The sequence below is a fragment of the Mustela putorius genome, unplaced genomic scaffold (genome assembly GCF_011764305.1).
Source record: "Mustela putorius furo isolate JIRA1106 unplaced genomic scaffold, ASM1176430v1.1 tig00000731_pilon_pilon_pilon, whole genome shotgun sequence".
In the NCBI taxonomy this organism is placed as follows: Eukaryota; Metazoa; Chordata; class Mammalia; order Carnivora; family Mustelidae; genus Mustela; species Mustela putorius.
The window spans coordinates 2,173,207-2,200,822 of NW_025421461.1; the positions used below are offsets into that span (position 1 = coordinate 2,173,207).

Sequence of the window (27,616 nt, forward strand, 5' to 3'; positions counted from 1 at the left end):
TGGTGACCTCCCTGTTAAGCAGGTGTGTGGACAGAATCCAGTGCCCCCCCCCATGTTAGAGGGCAGTTTAAAGGTGGGTGGGTGCTGGGTTCTGAAGGGCCTGAGTCACCACAGGCCAATTGCTCATTATGCGGGCAAGGGGTCCCTGCCCATGCGTTCACACAGCATGGCCCAGGCACAACTGAAACGGGAGCCCCTGGCTGACCACAACCTTGCCCACTGGCCACCTTCTCACAACCTGCAGCTGCCTTCCTACCACCACCACCATCAGCGCTCCCACTATGCTGTGTCAGAAAGGGGCAGGAGCCAAACTTACTATAGGCTTCAGGCGTGCCGCATTTTCTGTTGCACCTGCTGCTGCTTAGGAAGGTGGCCCAGCAGGGAGCTTGGGGACAGCTCTAGAGTCCCAGCCATCAAACAGGCCCTGCCAGCCTAGCTTTGCCCAGCAGCAACACAACGCACACTTCCCAATAGCAACTGGCAGGCCCTTCAGTTTGGAAACTGAGACCCTGACTACCGGTGTACAATCCCCTCCGCTTAACATACATGACCTCGTTTAGTTCTCACAACTACCAAATGATGGGGTACTAAGGTTATGCCATTTTACAGACCACTAGTCTGAGGTTCAGAAGCTAAGTCACGGCCCGGGGTCAGAGAGCCCATCCACCCGTCCAAGATTCAAACCTCTGTCAGTCTGGTGCTTTGGTAAGTTGGGGGTCGGGTGGTGGGTCGTGGTGAGCAGCCGTGGAGAGAATGCAGACACACACGTGGGCTGGGAGCAAAATGGCTAGGGAGGTGAGGCTGAAGGCAGAGGCCGAGGCCAAATCACGAAACCAAAGACACATCTCATTTTAGTGCGTGTCCGGGAAGGCTGTAGGGAGGTGAGCTGAGGCTCAAAAAAATCAACATAAAGGAGATGGGTGGAAAGGAACTGGCATTTCAGGAGGAAGAAACAGCTTGGGCGAAGGCCAGGAGGTGTGACAGAGTTTGTCTGAGCAAGGCTGGCGCTCAGAGTTCGCGGGGAGGGTAGAGGGGGCGAGGCCCAAAAGGTCTCAAACAAAGGCTTGGAACGCCAAGCAAAACAGGAGAACTCAATCCCGGGAGCCACGGGAGGTTTTTGTCAAGAAACCCTGGCTGGGGACCCGGCCCTCGCGGAACCGCCACGCCATTGCCCACGCCGCGCACGCTGTCCGAGCGCACGGCTTCAAAACTTTGGAATCGTCCCCGGTAATCAGCTATAGTTTTGCCTTCACCGTGAGTCTACTTGTCCCCTTGAGTTTCCTTCTGTCGTTTCGAAGAGGAGCCCCTATACCCATCTCTAACGCGAAGGAAAACCGACGCCAAATCCCTGCGCGCCCCGCGGCTGCGCACGCGCCCCCCGCCACCGGGACGTGACTCGTGGAACGTCCACTCCGGACGACGGGGGTGGGGGGGCTGGGAGGTGCCCCCTGAGTCCCGCTTCTGCGGCCGTCGCCGTTTGGACTTAGAGCTGGGACCCAGTGCTCTCGGCCCAGGAGTTTGAAAAGTTTCTTCTGGTTTCATAAGTTTCCTAAGGAGTCTGAGGGCTTTTCTCCGTTGGCGTCTACATTCCGGCACTTACATAGCCACCCATTTACCCTTCAGGGGTCCTCGACGCCCTCCACGCAGCTAATTAAGTGACAGACGCAGTAGCCAAGGCGACCGCTTGATCGACAGGCTTGCATGCAAACCAACTTCCGGAAGCTGCAGTCTGGGCCCGCCCGGCGCGTGGCCGGTGACCCAATGAAAGAACTGGAAACGCCAAAGGGGGCGGTGACGGGGCACCCTAGGTTGTGGCGGTTCCTCGGTGGTTGCGCGTTGAGGGCTGAGGCGTTTTCGAGCATTTGGACGATGCCGTGACGCAGCATAGCGACAGCGTTGACAGCGTGAGCGCACCCCTGTGGAGGGAGCCATTCGGTCGCGGAGGTGGCGCGTCAAGAAGGCAGGTTGCTATTTGAGGGTGCTCCCTCGGAGCCCTTCAGTGAGTGGGGGAGGGGCGGCGGACGCCGAGCGGTCCCCGTCTGCGCTTGCGCCGGCGCCTCCGGTGACCCGGCCTACACGGACGCGCATGCCCGCTGCGCGTGGAGCCGCGGTGGCCGGCGGTATTGCGCGTGCGCGCCGAAGAGCCCGCTGAGGAGCGGCGCTGGCGGACGTCGGGCGGACGGCCCGTGACGTCGTGAGGAGCGCTTTAAAGTGCGGGCTGGGCCGGGCGTCTGAGGGTCTGGCTGGGAGTCGGGTCGGTCTTCCGCGGCTGCCCTCCGCGGCATGAGGCGCTGCCGGCGCCTTTGGTCTCTGGGACGTGGAGAAGGTGGAGGAGGAGGAAGCCCTGTTGCTGCCACCGCTGCATGACCCCCCGCCCCTGAGGCCCGACCCCGCGCCCGGTCCCTTGACGCCCCCCGCCGGGTCCCCCGGTCTCGCATGGGGGCTTGGCGCTGAGGAACACTTTTTCTCCCGGGGCGCCGGGGCGCGTTCTCCAAGAGCCATGCCCGGCCGCCCCTCCCGCCCCGGAGGACCCTAGAGCAACGTCGCGGGGGCCATGGCGGCCGCCAGCGGTTACACGGACCTGCGTGAGAAGCTCAAGTCCATGACGTCCCGGGACAACTATAAGGCGGGCAGTCGGGAGGCTGCGGCCGCCGCCGCCGCCGCCGTAGCCGCCGCTGCCGCTGCCGCCGCCGCCGCCGAGCCTTACCCGGTGTCCGGGGCTAAGCGCAAGTACCAGGAGGACTCGGACCCCGAGCGCAGCGACTACGAGGAGCAGCAGCTGCAGAAAGAGGAGGAGGCGCGCAAGGTAAAGAGTGGCATTCGCCAGATGCGCCTCTTCAGCCAGGACGAGTGCGCCAAGATCGAGGCCCGCATCGACGAGGTGGTGTCCCGCGCCGAGAAGGGCCTGTACAACGAGCACACGGTGGACCGGGCCCCGCTGCGCAACAAGTACTTCTTTGGCGAGGGCTACACGTACGGTGCCCAGCTACAGAAGCGCGGACCTGGCCAGGAGCGCCTCTATCCGCCGGGCGATGTGGACGAGATCCCAGAGTGGGTGCACCAGCTGGTGATCCAGAAGCTGGTGGAGCACCGCGTCATCCCCGAGGGCTTCGTCAACAGCGCCGTCATCAACGACTATCAGCCCGGCGGCTGCATCGTGTCTCACGTGGACCCCATCCACATCTTCGAGCGCCCCATCGTGTCCGTGTCCTTCTTTAGCGACTCGGCGCTCTGCTTCGGCTGCAAGTTCCAGTTCAAGCCTATCCGGGTGTCGGAACCGGTGCTTTCTCTGCCAGTGCGCAGGGGAAGCGTGACTGTGCTCAGGTAACCCACCTGGGAGGAGGGGGCGGCCCTGCATCCTGCTGCCATAGCTGCCCACCCTCAGCCGCGGGGCAGCAGCAGACAGGAGCCCACGCTTTACATTTCTGACCCATTCGTCTGGTTTTGGGGGGAGGAGGGTGTGGAGGGAAAAGGGGTCTGTGTTTAAAACACGTGTAGTAATAAAGTAGGGATCGGTCAGGATAACAGTCTAGAATTTTGTATCCCGAGGGCAGGTTTGTCATGATCACACAGGCTTGACCAAGAATTGATACAAAGGCGTCTTTCTAGAAGGCTGAGATTTAAGGAGGCTGTTTCCGTGTGTGATTTTAGCAAGTCACTTTCCCTTTTTCTGGGTCTCTGTTTCCAGATCTGTGCTTTTCTGAAAAATAAGTTGAACTCTTATCTGAAAGTCTCTCCAACTCTGCCGTTTTCATGTTTGTTAAAAAACAAAAACAGAAAAATGAAGGACATGTGTGAGGATTTCTTAACAGCGAAAATGTGGAAGGAAGGTCCCTGAGATTAATAGATGCACATTCTCTCTTCCTAGCACAGGGAGTGACTTCGCTGGAATCAAATAGGTTAGTGGCTGGGGCAGAAATAGGGTGCAGCGGACTCTGAAAATTCAGCCCCTTTTGTCTGCCGAAGAGCCTATTGGGCCTTGGTAAGAATGTGTTACCTGTTACCGGGGCCCTATGAAACCAAATAAAGCAGATCTCTTTACCTGGTATTTGGCTTTGTAGTTGCATCAGCCGCAGAACTTAGGTTCTTGGCCTATTTTGGGTCTCAGATCTTGCTGAGAATTCACTCAGTACCCTGGCCCCCAAAAAGGTTGCCTGCTGGAACCCCTTTGTTGTTTATATAAAGTGGAATATTTGTTTGGAGGCTGCGTCCTTCCAGCCCTAGAACAAGTAACCTAGCACTGTACTTCAGTAATCCCCAAAACCTCTTAGGAGCTCTAGATTGCAGCTTCTCAGAGCCACTGCTTGACCACCGAATTCTAGTATAGGATCAGGACGTGCTGAGTTTTTGTGATCTGCTTAACCTCTGAAGTCTGTGCCATGGGCCCTGGTCCTGGGGAGAAGCGGGTACCCTGGAGCCCTCTTAATATGAGGCAGGCCACCAGTCTCATTTAACAGCTGAGGCTGCTTCTGTATTTGAGGGTGGCAGCAGAGCCTTGTGATACCCCAGCGTCTCCTCACGGGGAAGTTTGGGAAGTCATTGGTAGCCAAAACAGTACTTTGCATCTGAAATGTAAGACAGCCACTTATCCTCAGGTGCCCCTTTGTCATTTGGGCTTCAGAGCTTGTCCTTATCTAAGTGGTGATCCCAGATTGATGTCTTAGTAGAACCCTTTAAGGTGGGATTTCCAGGGCAGACCCTCACAAGTGGCTTACTCTGTAAGGCAGTTTGGTGTCTGACTTCGTTGAAGGGCTCTTGATGCTAAAAGGACCTCACACAAAGGCCATTTAGTCTCTTAAGGGGATAGTAATTTTCCACGTAGTCACAGGTCTTTAAGGTTGTCATGAGCTGTAGCAGTGGTTGGACGTGTAATGGGTGGTCATAAAAAATAGTTTGTGACTCTGAGGCTTTCCTGTTCCCCAGCACGCGTGCATACACACATTCTGCTGTATTGAAGAGCAGAAGTTTCAAGTTCTTAAAATGCAGGTCTGCTAGTGATCAGCAACAGGATTGCATCATCAGGAAAATTTTCTTCATCTTTTCCTTGGGATAGTGAAGTCCTAAAGCTTTCCCAGTCTCTTCCAGCTCCCTAATTCTGACTTGGCTGTAGAGTTAATGTGGGAGGCTCAGCCATATCCTAAAAAGTGCTGCCCCAGGCTTTGAATCCAGCTCGGCTGTCATTTGCTTTGGCACCTTGTGGGTGTTTTTTGAGCTGGCTTTCCCGTCTGTAAAGTGGGGGTAATGCCAACTTCAAAACCTGTTAGAACTAAACACGGTGATTGGGTGTTTATACAGAGCCTGGCACGGAGTGGGCTCCTAAATGGATATTTGCTTTCATACACAACCTTTTAATGATCCCTTGCTCTCTTGTTGGGGAAAGGGCTAGGCATTTGGTGGAGCCTACAGCATGGCTCTTCCCTTCATGGAGTTCACAGCCCAGTGGAAGCCACGGGCAGTTACAGCCCAGGTAAGTAACTGCAGGAGTACTTTGAAGGTGGGGGAACTCATTTTGGAGTGTTAGGAGTTTTTAGGAGGAAATAAGGTAGAACTTGAAGGGTGAGTAGAAGTTAGCCAAGCAAAGAAGTTAACAGGGAGATCACGGAAGCTTTGGTGGCAGTAGCAGAGAGTAGCCGTAGGTAAGGAGCGGGGACAGGTAGATGCTAACTTGAGGCTGATGGAATTCAATTTTAGTTCTACCTTTCAACCTGGACATGAAGTAGAGAGTCTGGCGAGGCTTGCCATGGGAAAACAGTACATCAGATCTTCTCCGTAGTAATACTGTTGACATATTGGGTTGGCTGATTCTTCGTTTTGTAGGGGCTGGTCTGTGCATTGCAGAATGTTTAATAGCAGCCCTGGTCTTTGTCTACGAAATAGCAGTTTCATCTTCATGGTGACCAAAAATGTTTCCCAAGTATTGCCAGCTATCCTGGGGTAGGTAGGGCTGCAAAAATCCTTCCAATTAAGAGCCACTGCTCTAGGGTTCTGGATGCCCCTACTAATTTTAATTATCTAGCACCTGCTTACTTAGTGTACTCTGTTTACTTGGTATTCAGGTGGGTGAACACCTGTCTGTTAGTAGTGCCTCTTTAAGTGCTCCTTGGGCTTTTCCCCAGGCTGGTAAGAGGGGATGCTTTCTTTGACTTCCGGGTGTGTATCCCAGCCCAGAAGTGATGAGCTGTAAAGCTGCAGATTGGAACATGGGGGCTGATGAAGATAGTGGTTCTCTGCAGGTGGGGAGGGTTTTTAGTAATTCTCATGTGACTCAGACATTAGTTGTTGGTGGCAGTAGAGTCTATACCCGTTCCAAGGCTACATGGCAGGAATACTGTTTTATGTGTAATAGTTGTCAGCGTAGACGTTAGCATGTGGCAAACATTGACTCAGCAGTGTCCAAATGTGGGCATTTAGAGCATTGCCTCACAGACCCCTCTGAAAGTGCTTTAAGTGTCTTTCCAAACCCAGTTTTTGTTGTGGTTGTTTTTGTAACCTTCCCATGTTGGGCCTGGTTGGGTCCCTCTTAATACTGTTCTCCAGGGAAATAAGGATCTTTCACCTCGTTCTATCAGTTCTTTTCACATTCTTTCTCCTGTTTTATGTAGGGTGAAGGGGCAGATTAAAACACATTTTAGTTGGATTAATTAGAATAATTACCTCAAGACTAATTGCTTACTTGCTGCTACTTTAATCACTGCTCCATGGTCTGTGGTTGTGGCCGCATGCCCAGAGACCCAAGCCTTATTAGCCACCTGTTTGGAAATGACTGTTACCACCCAGCCATGGGACATGCAGAGGTGGGCATAGCCTGTGCCTTCTAGGTAAAAACTGATATTGGGTGGAATGGGCACCCCTGTTCATTCTGGGCTAAGGGCTGATCTTATTCAGCTTTTGAAAGCAATATTTAGCTTTCTGGCTTAAAATAGTTGGGAAAGTAGGGCAGATAGGTCCTGGGCCACATCTCTTGTGTGCAGTCTGATTCCATGAAAGGGGGAGGAACCTCAGGATGAAGTCAGGGCTGTGCTCTGCGTTCTTAGGAGGAGCTCTGGGCCAAGGGGATTGGCTGGCTTTGGTTGTGCCAGGCCTAACAAGAAGGCAGCAGCAGCAAATGGAAGGAGGCTAGCAGGTAAACCATGGTCTTAATCATGAAGCTCAGAGCAAGCAGAAAGTAAACAGGCCGCACAGATTTCAGGGCTGGCTGGCCATTTTCGCCTGGGGAGTTGGTGTTCAGCCTTTGCTGAGATACGGTGCTAGCTCTCTGGAGGCATGGGCTCGTCTTTGCAGACTTCTTCCTTGGGGGTGGTAGGTATTAAATGTCCTTTTCTAAGGCCAGTGAGGTCCTCAGGATAGATTGGACCTTGTTACCAGAAAACACAGATGGGCTTTTCTCTCTACACCTTATTACCTACCTCCTCCCCCAACCAAGAAACCAAAAACCAGGATAGCATAGATACTGAAATCAAGAGTTTGATTAGAGTTCCAGTGTCACCACTTTAGCTGTTTGACCTTGGGTAAGTAACTTAACCTCTCCGGGCCTTAGTTTTTCTCTGCAAAATGGACTATTGATGGCATAGAGTTGTTAATGGAGATTGAATTTCACACTGTTGAATGCTTGAAGTTTAGGTAAAACGTCTTTGGAGATGAGCTACTTTCTGTGCTTAGCTACTCTCTAATTATACCTTGATGTGGAGAGAATTGGGACCTGGAACAGGTTGACCTTCCTTCTGTATTCATTCCCAGGACTTCTCATAAAGCTAGGCCATGTGTCCTCTTAGAAGGTTAGGTCTGGTTATAATGAGCATGAGCTCACAATCCCACCCCTGTGCCCAGGTGGCTGGCCTGCTGTTCCCCAAAGCCCAAGTTTCTTAATCCTCTAGGCTCATTAGGAATGTGAGGCAAGCTTGTGGGGGCTGTCCAGAGCAGGTAGCTATAGCTGAAGGAAGGTTGTCTGGCAGTGCTAGTGATCTTGGCCAGTCCCTCCACCTCTGGTTCTGTTCTGTCCCGGGCAGGGCACAGAGTGGATGGAAAATGGTCACTGTCTTGGAAATTCACCTTAACACTGTCTCCAAAACTGTTCCCTAGAGGAGAGATGTACAGTCCTGCACAGTCCCTTAGAGTTTTTCAGACTCATTTAACTTGCACCTAATCCTCTAAGGAAGGATTTGCTGTGAGAACTTTTTTTTGTAGATGTAGGAACAGAATAGTTGAGTCCAACACACATTTCATTTAGTGTCCATTGAGTGCAGAGATGAATAAGGCCTTTGCAGCACTTTGTCTTACAGGGAAAACACAATTTCCACAGGGCCAGACATAGTAGTAAAGGAGGGTGGGTGGGTGGGTGGTTGGTTGGTGTGGGGGAAACCCATCCTGGGGGATTTGAGGAAAGCTTCCCTGTGGAGAGGAAAGACTCTTAAGAGTCACTGTAAGGCATAGTGCTAGTGGGTTACAGAGCCAGGTCTGTCACTCTTGATGCTTGTGCTGGTCACTGCTATATGGGGTGGGGGGAATTTGAAAGGGCTCAGCCCAGGCAGGGAGCAGAAGGCTGACCAACATGAAGTATTTCCTCTTCTTTCCCTGTGAAAACAAAGAGCAGGAGGCACTGAAACTTATCTTCATGCCAAGGGTAGGGCTGGACCCAGGGCGTATTAAATTTCAAGCTGGCAGACTGGGACTTGCAGATAGTTTCTCTTGTGGTAAGTAGGTTCCTTAGCAGTAAGTAATCCTCTGTGGTCTCTGCTGGACATTTTCTGTTGAAGTTTAGCCAGAAGAGTTTCCTTGGCCAGGACTTAGAGCCTCCTGCTCCCAGAGGAGCCTGAGATACTGAGGAGGGGTCAGTGGGCCATGTCACAGCTGCTTGGAAGTTCTAGAAGACCAGTGCTAATGAGCTGTTCAGGTGCATTCAGTGACACAGTCATTTCTGGGGTTCCAGGTGGTTTTACCTCTGCACTAGCTCTTTTGAGGCCTGTGTTCAGTGGCACAATTCTGGAGCCCTTGGGGAGTGGGGGCAATTAAGATTTATTTGTTTTTTAATTTAAATTTTAATTTTTTTATTATCATATAACGTATTGGGCAGATAAGTTTTTTTTTTTTTTTTAAAGATTTTATTTGTTTATTTGACAGAGAGAAATCACAAGTAGATAGAGAGGCTGGCAGAGAGAGAGAGAGGGAAGCAGGCTCCCCGCTGAGCAGAGAGCCCAATGCGGGACTCGATCCCAGGACCCTGAGATCATGACCTGAGCCGAAGGCAGCGGCTTAACCCACTGAGCCACCCAGGCGCCCCGGGCAGATAAGTTTTGACAGACATCTGGGTTTACTCCTTCTGCATTAAGGGGAGTGGGTCCTTGCTGAATATGGGAGGTGGGGTCCCCAGTTGCCTATAGCCGTGTCAAACAGACTGATACTTATTAATAGTAGGAAAGATTGCCTGTGGCCAGTACTTCAGGTTCAGGCTTTAGAAATGTGCCTTGGATTACCTTTGGGGAATTGGACTTAGCTCTTTGGGGGAAGTCCTATGTTCATACAGGACTCTCTTGCACCCTACACCTGTATTTTCCCAGTTTGGAGTGACAAGAGCCTAGAATGAGCTCTAGAACTAGTCCTGGCCCATGAGGCCTCCTCTGCTGGCAGATCCCCATAAGAGGAACCCAGATCTCATTTCCTTGGCGTGTACTGAACCCAAGTCTCTAGCTTCCCCCAGGGTGGTCCAGGGCCTCTGGCTTGTGTCCTGTGCTTAGTAAATGGGAATGCTGTGCCAGGCACAGTGCATTATCTAAGTTAATTCTCACAACAGCCCTACAGTTTTCAGGGGGTGCCAACCCTGTAGTCATAGAACTCTAATTCTTTCTTCAAGGGAAGAGGCAGTGTCCCCCTTTTTAAAATCTTAAAATTGGGGCGCCTGAGTGGCTCAGTAGGTTAAGCATCTGACTTGATTTCAGCTCAGGTCATGATCTCAGGGTCATGAGATCAAGCTCGGTGTTGGGCCCTGTACTCAGTGCGGAGTCATCTTGGGATTCTCTCTCTCCATCAGCCTCCCCTCTCCACTTCTGTGCATCGCATCCATGGTGTCTCTCTCTCTCTCTCAAATAAGAAAGAAAATCTTATTAATTGTTAGTGGTCATAAAAGAATACCTAAGTTGTAAAGCATAACAAAATAAACACCCAAAAGCTACTGCTGTCCTTATTACAGATGAAGAAACAGGTTTAGGTGCCCAGCAAGTGAATTCCCTAAGGTCACAACGCTAGTAGGCAACAAAACTCAGATTCTCACTCAGGCCTCTTCAACTCCTCCAGCTCTGTGTGGCATTTTTCACTGTAGGCTTACAGATATTAATAGGTGTTATCTGAGAGAAGGTTCTTTGGTCAGTGCTCAATTAAACAAAGTCAGCAGATTCTTTTGCTGTAGTAATTCTCAGATCTCTTAACATAGTCGTGCTGTTTTTTAACTCTTCAATGTTTTCCACGTTGATTTGATTGTGGACACTTATCCTTAGTCTCTTCTAGGACTTAGGTTCACAGAGAAAATTGAAAACCTCTGGTCTAGGAGCAGCTCAGAGAAGGAATCTTTAAAAGTTCTGGGAGCGCCTGGTTGGCTCAGTCAGTTAAGCATCTGCCTTCGGTTCAGGTCGTGATTCCAGGGTCCTGGGATCAGGCCCCGTATCAGGCTCCATGCTCAGTAGGGAGCGTGCTGCTGCCCTCCCTGCTTGTGCTCGTGTGCTCTTTCTCTCTGTCAAATAAATAAATAAATCTTAAATACATAAGGGGCGCTTGGGTGGCTCAGTCGTTAAGCGGCTGCCTTCAGCTGGGGTTGTAGTCCTGACCAAGCCTCACATTGGGCTTCCTGCTCCGTGGGAAGCCTGGTTCTCCCTCTTCCACTCCCCCTGCTTCTGCTCCAGCTTTCACTGTCTCTGTCAAATGAATAAATCTTAAAAAAAAAAAAAAATCATTTAAAAAACAAGCCACAAATAAATAAATAAAGGTTCTGGGGATGCCAGGGTGGCTCAGTCGATTAAGGGTCTGCCTTCAGCTCAGGTCATGATCCCAAAGTCCTGGGATTGAGTCCCACATCAGTCAGGGAGCCTGCTTTTCCCTCTGCCTGCCACTCCTGCTCATGTGTGCACGCACGGTCACATGCATGGTGTGTGTGTGGGTGTGTGTCTCTCTCTCTGACAAATAAATAAAATGTTCAAAAAATAATAATAAAATAAAGGTTTTGTCTCTCCCAGCATGGCCTCAAAGCAGAGGGTTTTTTTTCCCCCCTCTTGGACTTATTTTTTTATTTGTCTTGCTTCTAGTTCTTGTTCACATTGGGGCAACCTGACCATTTTGAGGAGTTCCTCCCAGGCCTGCAGTGTTTTTAACAGTTACATGGTTGTATTTTTAGTTGCCCTTGAGAAGGGAGCTGATGAGCAGCCTTGGAGAGGAAGATTTGCGGTCTAGGGGTGGCCAGGGAAAAGCTGAGCGAGACCAGACGAGGTGTTCACCTCCCACTATGCCTGTGGCTGAGCGTGGGTCTGGCTGTGTAGAGCCCTGCCTCAGCTCCATGGAGGAACTTGGGGTGGGAGTGCCTCTTGGGTGCCAAGCTCCTGGCGAGGGCATGTGAGGAGGCTCAGGATGCTGAGTTTGCTTCCAGAGTTTCAAATCGGAAAGATGGTAACTGTGAAGAGGACAGTCATCTACCCACATTCATTGGTCTAAGCAGTTTTTTAAATTGTGTAACTTGATGAAAATAAATAGATATTCGAGTGTGATGGGAATTCTTAAAATATCCCAAACACAGCTGTCTTCAAGATTTTTGGATCCCCCCAAATGGAGGTTTTTGAAAGCTTGTTTTCAAGTAGACAAATTGTCTTTTTAAACATTGCAGCCTTAGTTCTCTCTGGTGACTCAGGGCTGTCAGTGTCTGCCTAGGCTTCCTCTTTGTGCTGAAGGGTGGGGGGCGGGGAGAAGAGGAGGAGGTGGAGTTCTTGTCTTCTCACCAAGGTTTGGCCTGAGTCACTCTAGCTGTCTCCAGAGTGATTAAAGGTGTATCTTCTTGGGGGCCCTGTAAAAGAAGGGCTCTTGGCTTGTGTGGAGGGAGAGATTGCTACTGTAGTTTATACCTTCAGGCTTGTCTTTGCCTCATCCCAGGTTTTTTTCTTGACTGGCACAACCTGGATCTTAACAGATGAATTCCCTTTCCATGTAGATCCTTGAACCTCTCAGAATAACATGGCAGCGGTGTCCATAAAACCTGGACCATATTTCTCTCTCTCTACCCTCTGGGAACTTCGGTTGTCTGTTCACTTTCCAAGCTCATATGCTCTGTGTTTATTTTCAGTGGATATGCTGCTGATGAAATCACTCACTGCATACGGCCTCAGGACATCAAGGAGCGCAGAGCGGTCATCATCCTCAGGAAGTAAGTGCCCTGGTGTCTGGCACCTGCAGGCCTGTCTGGAGATGTAGGTCTGGATTCCCTTAGAACTTGGCTCCTCTGTATCAATAGCATAGCAGCATGAAGCCTGGGAGAGGAAAAGGCTATCAGGTCTCCTACTTTTTTATTTTAATTCTTTGAGGAAAAAGCTGTTTTGTCTTTTCTTCATTGAAAAATTAAGTTCTGTGGTTGTTTAACTAGGGAGTTGGGGGCTGAGCAAAAGCGTATGCTCCCTGTGTTTATGGATACAGTCTTGAGACAAGATTTAGGGACCCCCTCTTCCAGACCTCCCTTCCCCCTCTCTTTTTCCCCATCTCTTTGGTTCTGATTTGTCACATGTGATCTTGCTGATTATTTTTAGACTGCGCCTTAGCAGCCTGCTTTAAAAATGCCTGGGTTTTCACTTCTGGGAGGAGCAGGGAGTGAGAAGAGGAAACGAAGGTGGGAGGTTAGGCTGCAGTGTTTAGCAGGTGTATAGCTTGTGACTGTCTCTCCTCTCTGGCCAGGAAGTCAGGGATATATTGACCAATATCACCAGTCCTGGCCTCTTCCGCACTTCTGGTTTTCTGCTCATGGGATGAATGGACTGAACCAAGCGGATGCTGGGTCAAGACAGTCTTGTCTTTAGAGTGGAGTGCAAGAGCCTAGATGATTGTCCAGGGTTGTACAGATGACAGTGAGGAGAGCAGAACCAGTGCCGGGACATCCCCTACCCCACCCTCCGCACCGGCTAGAACACAGTGTCCTATAGCTTGTCATCTTTTTTTTCTTCTTTTAATTTAAATAAACATTATTTTTAGAACAGTTTTAGATTTACAGAAAATCGTAAAAATAGTACAGAGTCTCTGTACTCCAAGCACCATTTCCCTGATATTAACGTCTCGTATCAGTAAGATATGTTTGTCATAGTCCAGAAAGCAAATTGATATATTATTATTAACTGAAGTTCCTATGTATTGGGATTTCCTTAGTCTTCTTGTGACATACTTCTTCTGTGCCAGGACCCCACATTACATTTAGTTGTCAATCACCTTAGGCTCCTCTTGGCTGTCACACTTTCTCAGACTTGCCTTATTCATGATATCACTGGTAAGATATTTTGTAGAACATCTCTCCATTGGAATTTGGCATTTTTCTCCTGGTTCTACTGGGGCTCGGGGTTTGGGGGAGGAAGACCACGAAGGTGAGGCCCACTCGTCTTCCATCCTATCCAGGGCACAGGACTTCTCACTGTTGACGGCGACTGGGAACACCTGGCTGAGGTTGTGTCCACTGGCTGCGCTCTGCGCTCTAAGTTCTTGCTTCCCCTGGGGTAGGAGGGAAATCTCCGTGCACAGCCGGCCCATAAGCAGTGGGGAGTTAGCTCCAGCTCCCTGAGTGGGGAGTCGCCGCCCAAGTTATTTGGAATTCTGCAAGGAGATTTTGTTTCTTCTTCTCCTGTTCATTCATTATGTCTTTATTCACTTGTTTACTTACATCAGTATGAATTCATGAGTATTTGTTTTATGTTCCAGTTATGCCAGCTTTGGCCATTAGGAGTTTTTTCTCTTCTTTTTTTTCTTTCTCTCTCTTTTAAGTACATCCTTATTTTCTGGTTTGCCATCTTTTCTTTATTACTTATTTATTTTAAAGATTGTATTTATTTATTTGACAGCGATCACAAGCAGCAAAACAGGCAGAGAGGGGGGGGAAGCAGGCTCCCCGCTGAGGAGAGAGCACAGTGTGGGGCTCGATCCCAGGACCTGAGCCGAAGGCAGGGGCTTAACCCACTGAGTCACTCAGGTACCCCTGACTTACCATCTTTTTAGCTTCAGTTTATAACTGAAAGCATCTTGGCCTTTTGGGTCTAGAATGCCAACATAATGTGGTGGATGAAGTCTCTTTGGCATGTCTCTGCCACTTTGTCAAGTCAAAACTTTGAGTATCTGTTGTACCTGTGTAGCATGGAAATGATAGAGACCTAAAGGACGATCCTGGGGTGCAGGTATAGCACCAGGCACATGTGGGAGCTGCAGATGGGAGTCTGTACAGGAGCTGGCAGTGTCTCGCCTCTAGCCTACAGATATTCCCAGAATTCATCAGAAGAAGGGTTTTGATCTGCCTTTCTGCTTTCTTTTCCTGTGGTTCCCAGCACAGGCCAAAACCCAGAACATGGAAGTGATGCTGTCCAGAGTGTAGCTCCCTTCTGGCCTCTTCTCCCCAGTCATTTCTTCCTGGGCTGTACTGGCACTTCAGCTACAGCCAGGGATAAGTGCCTCACCTAGGCCAGGAGCTTGGAGAGGAACCCCCAGGGTGATACAAAACCAGAGCAGCAACTTCCCAGGTGTTCCCTGCAAGGCTCTCAAAATAGTTTATCCCAGGGAAATCTTCACTGGAGGTGCAAATGAAGTGGCCATAGCTGGAGTGTCAGATCATTCTTCCAGCTGTTTCCTTCCTCTTCGGCAGTTACTCCCTTACTTGCCATCTCAGGCTGGCTGGGTTGGATGCTTCTCAGTAGAGTTAGGAGCCTACACTGTTAATCAGGTCCCCTGGAAGCTCTTTGGCTAGCCGGGCTCCTGGCAGTGGTCTGACTTTGGAGAATGACTGTTGAAAGGTCAAAGAGCATCAGTCATCTACCAACTTGAATGGGCCCAAGAACCAACCACAGCCTGGGTTAGATGGCAGAAGCACAGAGCTTTGGTATGAGGGGGCTGGAGAGGAATGGGAGGATGGCCTTCCGCTTCCCTGGGTCAGCTGAGCTAGAATACCGCCCAGCTATAGAGAGACAACTCGGGACCAGACGAGAGACCCGGGATAAACACTAGGCTCCTTGTTGGATTTTGCCTGTCCATCCAGCCTAACCTTTTGGAGTTTTCCTTGTTGTCTTGTCCTCCACACTTACGTTAAAGTATTGCAGCTCCTAGTGTGGTCCATGGGCTTGGATCCTTGCAACAGTGTGACCTCTGTTAGAAATGTTTTCCCATCAACATGTTCATCTTCCTCCACATCCTACCCTGCAAATGACCCACCTATGCACAGTGAAAGTTGGTTGACCTAGCCATCCCTCAAGGCTCAGGTGCTGACTGTTTTGACACGCAGAAAGCATCAGACACATACCTGTAGCCCTATCAGTGTATCCCCTCCCTCTTTAGATTGTTAGAGCCCGTATACTTGCCATTGTGAATTTCCAGATCTGCATTCTGTGGGGACGGGGACCCTGCTCATCCAGACCCAGCACTGAGGCCCAGCCCAGAGGAGATACCAGAGGGGGACAACGCAGGTGAATGAGGAGCAGCTCCAGAGTAGTTATATGGGCTGTTCTTAGAAAAGGACAAGCTAATGATGGGATGAAAAACGGAGCATCCTGGCCCAGACACTGCCCAGACATTAAGGATGTGGTCCTGATGGGCACCTGGCTGACTTGCTTGCTGGTGAGGCCACATCTGGGTGGGTGGAATCTGGGCATTGAGCCTGGCCCTGCTCCATAGACAGAGGGGATGGAGCCAGGCTTGCTTTCTCTTAACTTTGGATAAAAATTGCACAGGCTCTTGTGGGAGGGCCTAGGGCCAGTCAGAGCTGGGACAGTCTTAAACGCCTCATGGGGGGAAATGGGTGGGTAGCCACCAAGTGCTTTTTGATTCAACACAGTGTGGCATCTTTGAATGTGAGTCTTCAAGTGTGTGGCACCATTGTTTGTCACAGAGAAGACTGGAGGCTAGGAGTGATCACCTGAGAGTTTCCCCATGAGTGGAATCCTTGGGCTGCAGCTCAGTGTTAACAGTCCTTTCGGGGTCACAGCCGGTAAATGGCTGAGGAAGACCTTGAACCCGGGTCTGCTGGTGTGTAATGGAGCTGGCATTTTGCATGCTAGTACACCACCATCAGAGTGAACACTGTCTTAAAACCACAAAGTGTATCTGCTGGAGCCCAGCAAATAGATTTAGCAGTTATATCCAGCTTGGTAGGGGTTGGGGATGGGCTGGGACAGGGTTGGTGAATCTGACTCCTGAGCTAGAAATTGCTGGCCAGGCAGAGATGGTAAGCCTGGGACTACTAGGTGGCTCAGCTGGTTAGTGTCTGCCTTCAGCTCAGGTCATGATCCCAGGCTCCTGGGTTCGTGCCTAGCACGCGTCAGGCTCCTTTGCTCAATGGGAGTCTGCTTTTCTCTCTCTGCTCCTCCATGTGCGCGTTCTCTCTCTCTCAATTAAATAAAAATTCTTAAGAAACACAAAAACAGCTCAAAGGCTAGAAGGTACAAAGTATAGAGGATCTCTGTAGTTGCAGGGAGGTGTGGGAAGGAGGTCTTGGATCAACACTTGATCATCAGAGATGGGTTGTGGGCCTTCAGAGCCTTCATTTGGTGGCCAGGGCACCCAGTCCCTTGGCCTTCAGGAGACACCCTGGTCTGCTTATAAGACCTTATATTCCTGCGCAGCTAATCTCCAGTTAATCAGATAAAGTGGCTCAAGGCAGTGTTAATCGCCCATTTCTTTGCTTTTGGCTAAGTGAGCTCAGTGCAGTGGGTTGAAGCTGGGAAGAGCAGCTAGAGGTTCATTTGCCAAATGTTAACCAAGGCTGGTGTGTGCCAGGAAGCAGTGGGGTGAGGGATTTGCATGAGAGAGATTGTAGGCAGCCGAGCTAAATGGCTTATTTGGTCCTTCAGACCAGGGGTTTGCAGGGGTCAGGGGGAGACTGTTCCTGAAAGCAGAGTAGCCCAAGTATGAGGCTCTGTGATGAGGGGAGGGTGGGAATGGAGGGTGTATTCTGGGCTTCGTCCCTTGGGGCAGGGGTGGCCAGCTCTTGGCTTCCCTGAGTTGGCCTGAGATATTGCCCCCATCAAGACATGTGCCATTGTTTTGTCTCCAAGATTCTCATCCCCTGGGCCAAGAGTTAGCCCACCTTAGTTTCCTGGTCTAGTGAGTATGTGTGTACATGTGCATTTATCCTGCACAAGGAGTGGGAGAGCATTAAGACCACCTGGAGGTGAAACTGACTTAGGCTCCTGGCCGGCCTTGCCCTTTCTTCACTGAAGACAAGCTGGTTACTTGAGCCCTGTGTTTTCTCATAAATTGGGGCAGCAGTGGTGCTAGGGATGGTTAAATCAAAGAATGCCATGCCTGCTTCTCTGAATTTGATGAGTTAGGGGTAGGGGATGAGGAAGGCTGTGTCCAGTCAAGGTAGGATATGAGTACAGGCACAGCGAATGAGAGGAAAGGGAACCTGGAGATAGGTTGTTTACTGGCCCAGGCCAGGGAAAGCAAGCTTGTTGTCTGACTGCCTGGTGTTGTGGAGGATATCAGTACCTTACCAGGCCTGAACGGGAGCTTCCTGGGCACCCACGATGCTGGCCCTGTTGTCTGGCTATCATCTGTGCAGCACTGGCTTCTGGAGCCCTGAGTTACAAGTATGTGGTATGACATGTTGGTAATCAAGTTGAATGATTTGGAGAGGCCCTTGGGGCCTTGTTATCTTGCAGGCCTGGGTATGGAGGTATTCTGGAAGCCTTGCTAGGACCATGGGCCTTGGGTGCCCTCTCTTTGGGTTATACCCCTCACATGCTTTTTAGACTCTTTGAGACTGGTGTGGAAGCCTGCTAGGGTCAGAACTGCCTTGCAGGCAACAACATGTGATGTTGGAAGGAGTTTGATGGAAGATGGGGAGTGGTGGCAGGAGGTCTGAATGCTGTTGCAGGAGAGACAATGGTATAGGTCTGTGCTTTGTGGGAATCTGACACTCTGGTGCTGGAGCTTAGACCTAGAGGCCCAGGTCACTCAGTAGGCAAGGGTTGCTCAGACAGGCTTGCCACACTGCCTCTCTGCTCCATTGGGAATGTCCAGCTTTGTAAGCACAAGGGTGCTTGGTGTGAGGGTGGAGCCAGAAGTTGAAGCATGGTTGGCCTGAGGCGCAGGCTGGTTCCTGGTCTCCTAGAAATGGTGTCTGCCTGGACAGCAATCTGTTCTGTTGCAGTGCAGTGAGCCCACCTTCAGAGGCCTTCATGGGATAGTGGCTGTGTGGCTTAGGCCAACAACTTGGTCTCCAATTAGTATTGCTTTCCCATCCTTACAGTGGGAATAGTCCTCCTCAGCAACTTCTCCAGAAGATTAGAGGATTCAATGAGTAATAAAGGAACAAGAGGAGAGCTCCTGGGATGGTCAGCCCCCTCTCTTCACCCTCAGGTCACATGTTAATGTGTTAATATTAATGCTCAGTCATCCTCCCTTTGGTTTGGCTTCCTAAGTACCTCTGCCCAATCCCTGCTTTTGTCCTGGGGGTGTCCTGATGCCTGGGTGACCTGGTATACCTGGGGTGCCTTTCTGTAACCCTGTTGACTCAGATCTTAAGCCAGGTGTCTTTGCCTCTTGTCATCTGAGGAGACCCAGGCCCAGCCCTTACTGCTAGAACTTCCTGACTTCAGAAGTTTATGGATATGTTTGCTGAACCCTGAGGGGTCTAGCATGCTCCTTGAAAGTTAGCTGCCTTTTAAGAAGCTGTTCTCAGAAATTAAGCTACCTGTGGGCACTGGGTTTGGGATCTTGCTTTAGCCTGGCTTCCTGCAGCATGGTAGCTTTTTGGAAATGGAGGGAGGGCGGAAACTCCTCCAGCTATTCTGAGATGTACTTGTAAAGCCCCAGGAGCACTTTCAGGCCCCAGAACTTATACTGTCCCAGAAGTAGGTACAGGAGGCAGGGATTTTTTTTAGTAGGGCCACCTCCTGATCATCTCTTCTCTTGAGGCTGCATCCTGATGGCAGTGGTATTGTCATGTGCAGAACCCCCTTCCCCTCCTTCAGGCAGTGAGAGAGGAGCAGAGCCAGTCTGTGTTCTTGGCCTGACTAGTCTCATACCTTGCCCCTAACCTCTCCAGCGGCTCTACACCCATAATGGGGGGGATGAGGCCTGACCTGTTAAAGAGGAGGTCCTTGGGTTCTAGTGATTTCTGATTCCCACCCTTGTGTCTGGGTGTTACCTGGCACCTTCTCTTCCCCTTAACCCCTCTCAAGAATCTTAGACGTGAGGGGTGCCTGGGTAGCTCAGTCGGTTACGTGTGCCTTCAGTTTAGGTCATTACCTCCAGGTCCTGGAATCCAGTCTGGCTTCCTGCTCAGCAGAGAGTCTGCTTCTCCCCCTCCCTCCCTCTTTCTCTCCCTCCCCTCTGCAACCCCTCCCCTTTTTAAGTAAATAAATAAAATCTTTTTTTTTTTTTTTTTATTTATTTATTTGACAGAGAGAAATCACAAGTAGGCAGGCAGAGAGGCAGGCAGAGAGAGAGGAAGGGAAGCAGGCCCCCTGCTGAGCAGAGCCCGATGTGGGACTCGATCCCAGGACCCTGAGATCATGACCTGAGCCGAAGGCAGCGGCTTAACCCACTGAGCCACCCAGGCGTCCCTAAATAAAATCTTTTAAGAAAATATTTTTTTAAACTTTTTTCTGTGATTTTATTTATTTATTTTTAAAGATTTATTTATTTATTTGACAGACAGAGATCACAAGTAGGCAGAGAGGCAGGCAGAGAGAGGAAGGGAAGCAGGTCCCTGCTGAGCAGAGAGCCGGATGTGGGGCTCGATCCTGGGACTCTGGGATCATGACCTGAGCCGAAGGCAGAGGCTTAACCCACTGAGCCACCCAGGTGCCCCAGTGATTTTATTTATTTTGGGGAGAGAGAAAAATGGTGAGCATGAATAGGGCAGAGGGAGTAGCAGATTCCCTGCCGAGCAGGGACCCCGATGTGGGATTCCATACCAGGACTCTAGGATCATGACGTGAGTCGAAGGCACACCGCTTAACCAGCTAAGCCACCTGGGCGCCAACCCCCTGCTTTCTTGAAAGTCCTAGCCTTGAAGGAGGCCACTTGATTTCTAGACTCTTAGAACTGAAGGAGGACCTAGGGACAGCCACATTTCTCCCTACTTTGTTTAGATGGAGAAGGCCCAGAAAAGGATGGTGATTAGCCTGGATTCTAAGTGGCACCATTAGGGTTGGATCTTCTTCCTTTTGCTGCTAGATAGGTCCTGGTTCCCTGAGCCTGGAGGGCTCAGAGTGGAGGCCGAGACTGGTGGGCCAGTGAGTACAGCTGACCGTTCTGGTTTCCCTGTACATAAGGCCAAAGCAGGGAGGCAGGCAAAATTGCTCTGCTGGTCTGCCCACCACTTTGGGCCTGAGGGTGTTAGAATGTTGTTTCCCAGCTAGAAGGCGTCCCCTGCTGGCTTCAGGAGAAAAACCACTGCCTGGCGTCAGAGCCCTGTCATTCCTGCTTGTTAGGCTTGTTTGGAATCTCACCTGGGCTTAAACTTTTTTCTCCCACGACTTCCAGGACCCGTGAATTACCATAACCTTTGGGATCTAGTTTTCCCCATCTGTTTACAGCAGGTTAGCCAGTTGGGGGTAGGTAGAGGGATCTGTGAGTTTTGCATGCAGTTGTTAAAAGAATACTGTGTGCCTTAGGCCAGGGCAGCTCTTGGATTTCCCTCCTGCTGTCTTCCCTGCAGTGTTCTTGTGAAGGTGCTCTGCTCTGACCACAGCACCTTCCTCAGAACCAAGTGACTACTTTGTGCACAGCTGCCTACAGGAAGGGTGCCTTTAGGGCCTTCTGCCAGATGTGTTCCCATCACTCCCCAAACCAGGCTTCTCCTGCCCCTTGCTGGTACCAGCCTGACTTGCCAGCCTTCTCTGTATCACACAGGAGTCGGGGTTTCTTCGAGGTTTCCCAGGCTTAACTTCCTCTTGGCCTGGCTTTATAAAGGACTCCGATCACTGCCCCGTCCATACTTCCATGTTTTCCCTTTATTGGGCAGCATGTTCCTTAAAACTTAGGCCTAGTGCTCAGCGGGGATTCTGTCTTCAAAAGCCCTTTGGCCTTGACTTAGTTAGCATCCCGTAACCAGCAGAAGCTGCCAGGTGGCTGTAGTGAGATCAGAGCCAAGTGTGTGAATGTTGAGTTGGGCCTGGACTTTCCTGGCTCTCCCATAGCTTTAGTGTTACTGTGTAAGAGAGTAGAAGAGTCTCTTTTCCTTTTGTAGGCCTGGACCAGGTGAACCTTCCTTCCTGTCTTGATATTTCAGGAAGGATGAGGGCATCTGCTGGAGTATTTTGGGGCCCTCAGGACTCTGGCAGGTGGAGTGGAAGCCCCTGGAGAACCTTTGGGCTGGAGTAGGGTGAGTGGGGCTGCTTGTCCAACTGAGAGAGCGAGCCCTGGATCTTTCCCCTGGTGTAGCAGATCCCTATCACTAGAGGCCTCCAAACAGAAATGTTCCTCTTCCTACTCCTAAGCCTGAATATAAGAAGGTAGGTGTTTGCAAGTCAGCCAGATCTATTTGAACTAGGAAGAAACTGAGGCACAGAGCGAAGGCTGCTGGCTCCCCTCTCCCTGGCCAGAGAATGGGTGTCATGGGGCCCACTCCCTTCCCAAGGCCCACTGGTGACCCCATGCGTGTTTCCTTTGCAGGACGAGATTAGACGCACCCCGGTTGGAAACAAAGTCCTTGAGCAGCTCTGTGTTACCACCCAGCTATGCTTCAGATCGTCTGTCAGGAAACAACAGGGACCCTGCTCTGAAACCCAAGCGGTCCCATCGCAAGGCAGACCCTGATGCTGCCCACAGGTACTCAGCTTCCGGACCTTCAACAAGAGCCAACAAAGCAGCCCCATGGCCCGGCTGCAGGGTGAAATAGGTGGGGGAAACCTGGGGTATGTGGTTAGAAGCGTGGCATTGACCACTTTTCCAAGCCTTAATGTCTGCTTCTAGGTCAGTGGAATTGGCGGCATTCCCACCTAGCCCGTGACCAGCTGCCTGCACCCTTAGAGAGCAGGGCTTGGGCTGAGATTCTGACAAGTGGGAAGGCTTTGTGGGCTTCCCATGACGTCCTTGTTCCATCCACCCAGACAAACGCTCTCATGAGTACTTAAATGTTAGGAGGGAAGCTCGGGATGTGGAAGATAGCAGACCAGGGATCCATTTCAGAAGAGTTGGGGAAGACTTCTGGGAACGTGTTTAAGCTGTGATGAAAAGGATAAGGAAGCCATATGTGAAGTCCCATCTAGGCTAGAGATACTGGCCTGAAACCCCGAGGCAGGGAGAGCTTGCTGGTCAGGGGCTAGTGGAGTGGGTGAGCAGAGCGCGGGGAGGTGATGGCAGGACCGGGCAGGGCCTTGAGGCTGTACTAGGGAAGGCCGCCTCCTGTCTGGCAGCCTTGGTGGTGTCCTCAACTCAGCAGATCCCCCAGGGTAATTGGGAAGTGTTTCCGAGACTAGGTGTGGCTGCTGCACTTAGTGGGCAAAGAGACGATGCCAGTGTTTCTGCCATTACCATCCCTTCTGCAGAACCGCCGAGCTGGAGCGCACCATCCTGCAGATGGTGAGGGCCCAGCGCAGACACAGAGGTGTGAGGGAACGCTTCCACCCACCCCTTTCCTTGCAGGCCTCGGATCCTAGAAATGGACAAAGAAGAGAACCGGCGCTCGGTGCTTTTGCCCACACACCGTCGGAGAAGTAGCTTCAGCTCTGAGAACTACTGGCGCAAGTCCTATGAGTCTGGGGAGGACTGCTCGGAGGCGGCAGGCAGCCCCGCCCGCAAGGTGAAGATGCGGAGGCACTGAGGTGTGCTGTGCGCCCCTGGGAACTCTGGTTACTCCTCACGTAGTTGCCCCCTCCTTTTGTTCAGTTCAGTTTTTTGGCGTTTTGTTTTTGTTTTTGTTTTCATTTTTTGGTTTTTGTTTTTTTGATCCTGAATTTTTTTCCTCGGGTTTGTTGCCTGTTAAGGCTGAAGAACAGAATTGGCTGGGACCTGATTCTCGTGTTCTCGGTTTTCCTACGAAATGGAAAGGCTGTTGGCATCTATAGGGGACAGAAGCTCATGCTGGAGTGGCCAGTAGGGATGTGGGGTGCAGCTGTCCTCAAGTGGGGCTGTCAGGCTGGGTTTATTTAAAAGCAACAAAATGTTTTGGTTAAGAAAATTCTTGTTTTGCTTTAAATGTAAATCTTCTCAGTGTTGTAAATGAAGTTCAGTCTTCTGCCCCTTTCCCTTCCACCTGTGTCTGCGTGCTGGGTTGAGGTCTCATGCTCCTTATTGGTTCTGCCGGAGGCCTGCTGTCCTCCCACCTCTCACCTGTTCTCCAGGGCCTGGAAGCCTACACAAGTACCCTTTCCTCCCGCAGCAGAGTTGTTCAGGATGACTGGGTGGAGGTTTAAACAGTCCTCTGCCACCCCAAAGCTATTGGCTGAGCTCCCGGGCTTCATCTGTGTCCACTGGCCTGCTCTGCCCACGGGTCCCTGAGCTGCTGAGGGGCTGGCTACAGTGGTCCTGACCTTTCTTGCCAAGAGCACACGTCTTTGCTGGGTTGCTTCTTTCAAGCATATGCGTGTGATTGTACGGAACAGTTAGACTTACCATGTTGGGGCAGTTTTAGGAATGGTTTCTAGCTAGAGGGACTGGTGTCCTTCCAAGTCTAGCATTTGGGGTATGGAAAATTGTTGTGGTGTGTGGTAGGGTTTTTGTTTTCTTTTGTTTTTGAGTTATTTTTTTCATTTGATCTCCAGACTTTTTCCTAACCCTTTCCTTTCTCCTTCATTGGCCAGCTTGGGCCTTCTCTCCATATCATCCCCATAGGAAGGTGCCTGCCCACCTGCTCTGTCTGCCTGTAGCATGCATCCAAGGCCAGAGCTCAGGTCTGCAGACTGGGTTGGCGCCTCCTCTGCCTCAGGGGTGTAGGAGCTGGGGAAGGGGCTTTTAAAAAGTAATAAAAGGAAAAAGATAATAAAGTTTTTGGCAGTTCCCACCTACTCAGATCCTTGAAGGTTGCAAGGTTTTGATGATGTAGGTTCATTAGGAATGTCTCCTTGCCAGCCATGGCTGAGACCCGGGCCTGCTGAGAGCAGAGGCTTTCCCAGTCCCCAGGCTGCCACCACCCCAGGGGGCCTTGTCTTACAGAGGCCCAGGCCTGAGGCTGCAGAAGTCTGGGGCAGCCATCATCAAGAAGTCCCCTCTCAGGGGCCAGAACTCCTTTGCCAGCGTGGATTCAAGTCGGACTGCATAACTAAAGCAGTTGCAGGTTTATTTTTCTTACAGCTTTTTTCCCAAAAATGATTTGTAGTTGTGTGTGCAGCACTTTGCCCTCATATGTGTGCTCTACAATAAAAACCAAATCTAATATATTTTGAAACAGTTGTCTGATACTGTTAAAAGAGAGGATTTGCCTTTGGTGCTTCCTTAATCCCCTTATTTTCTTAACTCTGAACCCGGGCTGGGGAGGCCAGACAGAGTCCTTTGCCCATCCAGGTCCTCACGGGAGATAATAGGGCTGAAGGCCGACAGTGAACTTGCCCTCTGCTTACTGTGCTCTCTCCCACTCCAAGGAGGATGGACCAGGTGCCCAGGATGCCGTGGTCCTGCAGGAGCCAGGATCATACCCTGCTGAATTTTGAAGCCCTTCCCCCTTGGTGTGATTAGATAGGGTGTGTGCCAGTGAAGGAGGGACAGGGTGAACAAAGGCAGGGAGAGCCTGGCCTTTATAAAAGATAGGCAAGTGGTTTTGCTCGTTAAGCAAATTCTTGAGTTCCTACTATGTTCTGGCCAAGCCCTCATTGTGGCCTCATCAGTGAGCAAAAGTCTTGGTCCTTGCTTTCAAGATGTGTACTACAGAGTTGTGGGATACAGTAAGAGGCTTCAGCCAGATGTGTTTGTGTGGACTGGCATTGGGGCCCAGAGGGTTTTAGTCCCTCCAGGTCCTGGACCTGGCTGCCAGATTCTGTTCAGCTTGGGTGTAGAGTCTCCCTCATTGATTTCCAGTGCCCAAACCAGTCTGGCCAATTCTTTGCTGTGGAGACCTGGCAAGTCACTTACCTGCCCATTTCAGAGAGGAGAAGAGAGACTCTAGAGGGAGCAGGTGACCGGCTAGGGCTCAGTCCTGCAAATCGGTGACAAGATATGAAGGGCACTGGGGGAGAGCCTCCATATGCTTTATAGCTAGTTGGGCCTCCGGGGGTAGACAGGGCCACAGTTGCCCCAGAGAGGAGACATTAGAGCTGAAAGGGATGGTAACTTGCTCAAAGTCATCTAGACTACATGGCAGAGGGGGACACCTCCCACTCTAGGGCCCAGGCCCCTGACTCGGACATAGAATGGGCGCTCATATGCAGGCCTGGGGAGCTGAAACTCTACAGTAGCTGTGACAATCACACCTGGGCTCTTCCTAGTTCCAAAAAGGCTCTTTGCTCTGCAGAAATAAGGGACAGAGAGACCAGGGGAAGGGGCTTTGGCCCTTATGGGTCCTGCTGTATCACTGGCTTTAGTCTCTGCCCAGCAGTTCCACAGCATCCCATCTCTGGACTAAACTAATTTTCTGAGTAGTCCCTAAGCCTGTGGGGATTCCGTACCTGACTCCATGAATCTGACTCTGCCCGCACCCCAGTCTTGCACACAGTGGGTGCTCTAACAACATCTGGCACCAGCCCTGCCTTCTTAGGTACCTCATCCCATTCCTTCAAGCCTCCTGTGCTGGGGGAAGTTGAGGCCCAAAGTCCCCTTCATTCAAAAATATGAGTGTCCTACTGTGTGCCAGGCTCTGTGCAGGGTACTGAGGATACAAGACCTGGTATAGATCTCTCACACACATGGCTGTTCCAAATTGTGCCAGCATGAAAGATGTGTAGCACAGAAATTACGAATAAAATACACAGTACATTCTAGCTCTGTATAGCCAAGTGTTCTTATAGAAGCCTTTTGTTGATCTTTTTTGATAGGTTCTTTTATTTGTAGCGTGCCGGTGGTTGTAATTCAACCGTGATACGGCAAATGGAGTTGGATCTCATTGCTGATAATAGTTTTCCAGGGCTCCTGTAACAAATTACCACAAACTTTGTGGCTAAAACATCAGAAATTTATTTCTCACAGTTTGGAGGTCTGAAATCCAAAATTATGATCACTGGGCTGAGATCACAATTCAAACCACGCTCCTTCTGGAGGCTCTAGTCCTTGCCTCTAAAAGCTTCTGGTGGCTGTTGATGTTCCTTGATCGTGGCCTGGTAACTCCTATCTCTGCCTCTGTGGCCACATGACTGCCTCTTCTGTGGGTACCAGATCCCCTTCTGCCTGTCCCTCACAAGGACACTAGTGATTGGATTTAGGGCCCACATGAATGATCAAAAATAATCTGCCCATGTAATGATCTTCAGTCACATTCACAAAGTGAAAAAATGTACAAATTCCAAGGATTAGGAGCTGAAATCTCTGGCGGGGGGGCACTGTTCAGCCTACTACACTACTCTTTTCCAGATAGTCTGTCACTAAATCTTATACATGGCCTACTGATTTCTCATTGTTGGAACAAACTATGTTAATTGGATTGAAATTTCTCAGCCTCAGCACTGCTATTAAATTTGATCCACATTATTTTCTCTACTGATTTCTTAAATCTAGACCTGTGCTGTCCAATATGGCAGCCACTGGACAGTTTGGCTGTTGAACACTTGAAATGTGGCTGGTTTGAATTGAGATGTGCTTTAAGTGTCAAATACACACTAGAATTGGAAGTTAGTATGAAACAGAATGTAAAATATATCATTAGTTACTTTATATTGATTACGTGTTGAAATGACAATATTTTGGACATACTGGGTTAAATAAAATACACTTTAATTTCACCGGTTTCCTTTTACTGTTTTAAATCTAGCTACTCAGATTTGAAATCACATATGTGGTTTTTACTCTGTTTTTATTGGATGGCACTGGTCTAGAAAGTCAGCAATAAATTCAGCCTGATCCGCGGCGTTTGCCGATCTCTGTGGTGTAAACATTTGCTTGGTGGCTGACTGAAAGCTGTCAACGTGAGATCACAACACGGAGTCCTGAAGACAGGTGGACAGAGCACATGATTGTACAGGGTCTCAACCCCCCAAATCCCACAGATGGAAGGAATGAAAGTATACAGTCTGTAGCAAAACCTTAACATAGGAAGTGCTTTGTTTTGAATACTATCTTTGTTTTCAACAAAATTTTAAGTAATTTTAAGAACGTTTAGCAAATGAATTGCAAAATTCCGTAAAATTTGACAATTTGACTCTTGCGAGTAACTCCCCATGAGAGGGTTTTGAGCAGAGGGCATGATCAAACATAGGATCCCTCAAGCTGCTATGTTGAAGACAAGTCAAAATCATTAAAAGATTGGTATTGGCAGGAGATTAAGGGGCTCCAAACCCAAGAGCTGCCGCCTACCGTGGGGCTGGGAGTCTCCCTGCTG

General features: G+C 50.2%; 1 protein-coding gene across 1 annotated transcript; it reads left to right on the forward strand.

Moving 5' to 3' along the window:
- The first annotated feature begins 1,504 nt into the window (after window positions 1-1,504).
- ALKBH5 (alkB homolog 5, RNA demethylase) lies at window positions 1,505-27,020 on the forward strand. Its single transcript, XM_004776524.3, has 4 exons — window positions 1,505-3,324; window positions 12,314-12,394; window positions 21,829-21,984; window positions 22,801-27,020. Exons 1-4 carry the CDS (start codon window positions 2,555-2,557, stop codon window positions 22,976-22,978), a joined length of 1,185 nt encoding a protein of 394 aa, XP_004776581.1. The 5' UTR covers window positions 1,505-2,554; the 3' UTR covers window positions 22,979-27,020.
- Window positions 27,021-27,616: the final 596 nt, after the last annotated feature.